At 36.3% G+C, this 5,013-nt stretch overlaps 1 protein-coding gene across 1 annotated transcript; it reads left to right on the forward strand.

Annotated features, from left to right (window-relative positions):
• The first annotated feature begins 378 nt into the window (after positions 1–378).
• LOC137644346 (zinc finger BED domain-containing protein 5-like) lies at positions 379–1,192 on the forward strand. Its single transcript, XM_068377335.1, has 2 exons — positions 379–440; positions 583–1,192. Exons 1-2 carry the CDS (start codon positions 379–381, stop codon positions 1,190–1,192), a joined length of 672 nt encoding a protein of 223 aa, XP_068233436.1.
• Positions 1,193–5,013: the final 3,821 nt, after the last annotated feature.

Genomic DNA, 5,013 nt, shown 5'->3' on the forward strand with positions numbered 1-5,013 from the left:
CTGGAAAGAGTCGCTGGAGGAGGATATGTTGTTTTGTTGCTATTTGGAGACCAGTGCCAAAGCTGATGACGTCTTCAAAGTTGTGTCTTACTTTTTCCAAGAACATGACATATCCTGGGAAAAACTGATAGGCCTGTGCACTGATGGGGCTCCAACCATGTTGGGCACACGCTCAGGCTTCGTCATAAAGGTGAAAGAAAAGGCTCCATCGGTAATTTCTACACTGCTTCATACATCGCCAGGCTTTGGCAGCAAAAACACTACCCTTGAAACTCCAGAAACATCTCAACATCATGATCAAGATTGTGAACCACATAAATCATAGAGATCTCAACACACGACTGTTTATGAAGTTGTGTCAAGATTTGTAAACAGAGCATGAGACTGATTTTCCACACCAACGTGTGCTGGCCATCAAAAGGTAACATGTTGGGACCCTTGTACGAGCTTCGAGAAGAGGTAGCACTATTTTTAGAAATTGAACAAAATGAGTACCTTGTCACCTTTAATTCAGAGGAGGTAGGCTTGTCCTTGACATACCTTGCTGATATTTTTGAAGCTTTAAATGTATTGAACCGACAGTTACAAGGATAAAAAACCAACTATAATTGTTCACTCCGATGCAATTCGAGCATTCATTGGTAAGGTGCAGGTGTGGAAGCGTCGCATCCTAAAGAAGAACACATCATCCTTTCCTCCTCTGAATGAAATCTTGAATGAGGGGAGCTTCAGTGACAGCCTTAAAACTGAGATCAAAGATCACCTTAAAGGACTGGAAAATGAGTTTCAACCTTATTTCCCTAGAATCGGTGAGAGGAGGTTTGTATTCAGTCTTGCCAGGAACCCCCTTTTCCTAGAAGTTGATGATGTTCCAGAAGATTTACAAGAGCAGTTCCGAGAACTGAAGTTTAATTCTGTGGCAAAAAATTATTTTACCTCTCTTAGTATGGAAAAGTTTTGGATAAAATATCTTTCAGTTTACCAGAAAATCAGTCAGCGAATCCTACAAGTGATTGTCCCCTATTCGTCTACTTACCTTTGTGAAGCAGGGTTCTCAGCATTTGTTGGAATCAAAACGAAGAAGAGAAATAAGCTTGATGTGACAAGTGATCTCCGATGTACATTGAACCAAACACCACCAAATATTCCCCGACTAGTTGCTCAAAAGAGCCAGTATCACTCATCCCACTGATGAGTAGCATTAAGTCAAAAAGGCCAGTGGCTATAATCCACTTTTTCTATAATATTACAAATAGTTAAAATAGTAACAAGGAGAATAAAAATGTAGTAATTATAATGTCTTTTGTTTTACAATACTACATAAATATGGATAAATTAATCAATAAGGAGGGTGTGTAATATTTTTTTGATGTGGTCATGATCCATGAATGATTGTACTAAGAGTAAAAATTATGTTTATTTCTGCAGTAATTAGAATTTTTTCTAGTATTTTCTATCAATGTAATGACTGTAATCTGTATAATGCTAAAACAGGTTGAAACAAGATGAAGATAAAATTTTGTTACATCATAATATATTTATTTTACCCATTTTCTACGAACAATATTTATTCTATTGAAATATAGTACAGTGCATTCCTATAAAAAATCAACATCAATGAAATAAAAATCTATCATTCATCCATATACTCACATAACCAATGAAGTATATTAGCATACAAAACGCTACATATTGTTTATAAAAACAGTACATACATACATACGGTACTTCCTAGTTTGGCAAAAATTTCAAGGGTGGGCAGGGGGGCATGGGATCTATGCTTAATGCAGAAAGGGGGCACAAGGCAAAAACGTTTAAGAACCACTGACCATATATACATATAACTAGCGAACAATCCCCCTCTCCACCCAAACTAGGACCAGGCAGGGCCAGAAATGGCTGTTGATAACTCAGGAGATAGAACTATGGGTTCCCCCAAACACCCCCATCTTTAGCTCAGAAGGATAGTGAGTATGCAGCGACCAGAGGAACTAACGAGTTTAATGGGAATCGTGTTTGAGTCTAGCGATCACCAGTCAGGGACGTCACCTCTCCACCAAAGCTAGGACCAGGAGAGTCCAGAAATGGATGCTGATGACTCAGGAGATAGAACTTTGGGCTCCCTCAACCGCCCCCCCCCCCTCTCCATAGCTCACAAGGAAGGTGAAGTTGCAGCATCCAAAGGAACTAACGAAGTTGAGTGGGATTCGAACAACAATCTGGCTATCACCAGTCAGGGACGTCACCACATAGGCCACAAAAATCCAGTTGTTGAAATTAAAACTCACATTAATTGCTCTGAACAAGGATCTGTTATAGCATGCTCGTTAAGTTGTCTGTCATCTACAGTAATACGATCCGTTCTGTCCATGATTCATTTACCTCCACTTTAATCTGTCCTCTCTGTACAAGTGCTTCTCGATCTATGGGACTTCTATTTGGTTCGAGTGTCTCTCGGAACTTAATCTCATGCTTAATTTTATCGGTTAATCCCAAATCACCGATGTATAAGACTTATTTTTTCGAGATTTTCTAAAATATTCCAACATCTTGTATTTTGCTTTCTACACTTATAAATTTGCATTAAAAGAACGGTAAATGCCAGGCAACATTTATTCCAGGATTTTTACCGTTTTAAAAAAGGATATTTATTGACGTAAAGGAGTGATATTACAGTTACCAACCCGTAAAATATAAGAACAAAATATGGTAAAATTACGGTCGCCTGTATTTTATTGAAATACAGCTGACAGCAGTATATTTTTAACGGAGAATTTCCGATTAAAATAACTAACCTACGCCAACGAAGTTGGGAGGAGGTTATGTTTTTGTCCCATGTTCATCTGTTTGTTTGTTTGTGAATAACTTCCTGGCCACATTTTTACTAATGGACTGTAATGAAACTTTCATTGATTAATTGGTATGTTAAAACGTTGGAATGATTTAGTTTTGAAAATCAAAAGTCAAGGTCAAAGTTGAGCAAATGGTCAACCGAATTAGCTTTAGGGTAAGCTTGTTACGAGAAATAAGCTGCCATGGCGGAGGTTTGTACTCTCAGAGTGCTTTTCTAGTTTAATTGTGCTTTTGTTCTACCTTTACTTTCAATCCAATCCCTCCTCTCTCTCTCTCTCTCTCTCTCTCTCTCTCTCTCTCTCTCTCTCTCTCTCTCCAAGATTCAGTTAACAATTTCATTACAGATTCGGTTGATTCAGGGACCACATTTATTGGCTGAGCATATGCCTCTAACTCGATTAATTTCACGTTTTTTTATTAAGTAAAACTAGTGGCCCTATCGATTGTTAGTTACCTTTCAAGCACATCTCACTAGAGAGAGAGAGAGAGAGAGAGAGAGAGAGAGAGAGAGAGAGAGAGAGAGAGTTTCTTTCAATATAAGGAAGCAGAATTTTTAATACTGAATAATTCATCAGACACAAACAGTTTACTGCTTGTAGATATTGACCGATTAGACCAATTTTTTTTAAAGATACGAGGCTATCTGAGAGAGAGAGAGAGAGAGAGAGAGAGAGAGAGAGAGAGAGAGAGAGATTGGGGGCATCAATTATGTAATAAAACAAAGGAGATACATGTAAATAAACATAACTGTTTCGTAGTTTTCGATTATTTATTTGTGTTTTATTTGAATATTTTTTTTAAATAAAAGGGCTTGGTATTCCTTTATGAATGGTCAATCTTTTTTTTTTTTTTTTACATTATTTGATAAATGAATTCGAAAAAAAAATATTCAGGGCAAAAGTCATGGATTAAATATTGCCAGGCATTTACGGTTTTGAACGAATATATTGACGTAAAGGAGTGATATTACGGACACCAACCCGTAGATTAGAATAACCTTCGTCTGTATTTTACTGAAATACGGCTGAGAGCAGTATATTTTTAACGAGAATTTCTAATAAAAAAATACATTTCAAATGCGTATGTAAGCTTTTAATTTCAACACGAAATTCAGTAAACTTTCGTAGAAAGTGAGAGTGAATGAATGAGTGATATTGCTGGGATACGTTGGCATATTTATCCTGACAGGAGATGGACAAGGTAATTAACGTGGAACACAGGAATTCGAAAATGAAAATGGAAAATGAAATATACCTGGAAACAGTACTGTATCTATTAATTTTTTTTTTAGTCCAGAAAATCTTATGAACAGATATTTTGTATTTTTATAGCAATATTTTTTAGCCTGGTCAAAAATCTAGTTATATTTGATATAAAATTGAACATAAAATCTTTGCTATAAAGATACATGTAGATTTCTTTTTGTCAAATTTATGAAAAAATAAATCTATGGTATAACATGTTGGTGATTAAAATGACAACCTATTTATTTATTATACTGCCTGCCAAGTCAACTTTCTCTCTCTCTCTCTCTCTCTCTCTCTCTCTCTCTCTCTCTCTCTCTCTCTGAGTGAGTGTTACTGTTTGCTAGTGATTCCCATTTTGTGATCCGAGAAAATCAAATGATTTAACACGAATATCAAAAGCCTATCGAGTGCAATATAGATACAAGTTTTCATGAATAGTCGGTGATTAGTTTGAGGCCGGAAGACTGGGATTAAACGTCGGAATTGGATAGTTATCTTGTGAAATACTAAAAATCTGAACAAGATGGAAGCCTTTAACACAAACAAGGCTTGGAGAAATTTTGCTCCAATCAGCAAGAGCAAGAATAAATTCCTTGAGTTGGCACAACAATAACTACATCTACTGGTAACAGAGGTCACAAATAGCTCCAACAAGTGTAACGGAAAAATATTCTCAAACATATTGAAACAATATGATCAAACAAACTGGAGCAAGTCTGCAGAAAACATTTTCAAAATAACAGAAGAAATTCCAAAGAAGATCCAGGTGATAAAGAGACTTATAAAGAAAATTTACATCAATCAGCACATTCCATTCAAAAACAATAAAAAATTCAATATGGTGAATGTGCTGATTGAGGCGTTGGGGAAAAAAATGCATAAGTGGTGCAATACATGTATGATGTGGTACAGT

The sequence above is a fragment of the Palaemon carinicauda genome, chromosome 7, assembly GCF_036898095.1.
Source record: "Palaemon carinicauda isolate YSFRI2023 chromosome 7, ASM3689809v2, whole genome shotgun sequence".
Taxonomy (NCBI): Eukaryota; Metazoa; Arthropoda; class Malacostraca; order Decapoda; family Palaemonidae; genus Palaemon; species Palaemon carinicauda.

Bases quoted from the DNA above. Each gene is read 5' to 3' on its own strand.
- LOC137644346 (XM_068377335.1), top strand. From the start codon at position 379: ATGAGACTGATTTTCCACACCAACGTGTGCTGGCCATCAAAAGGTAAC. The intron at 441-582 runs GTACGAGCTTCG...TTGAACCGACAG, and splicing joins GGTAACATGTTGGGACCCTT to TTACAAGGATAAAAAACCAA.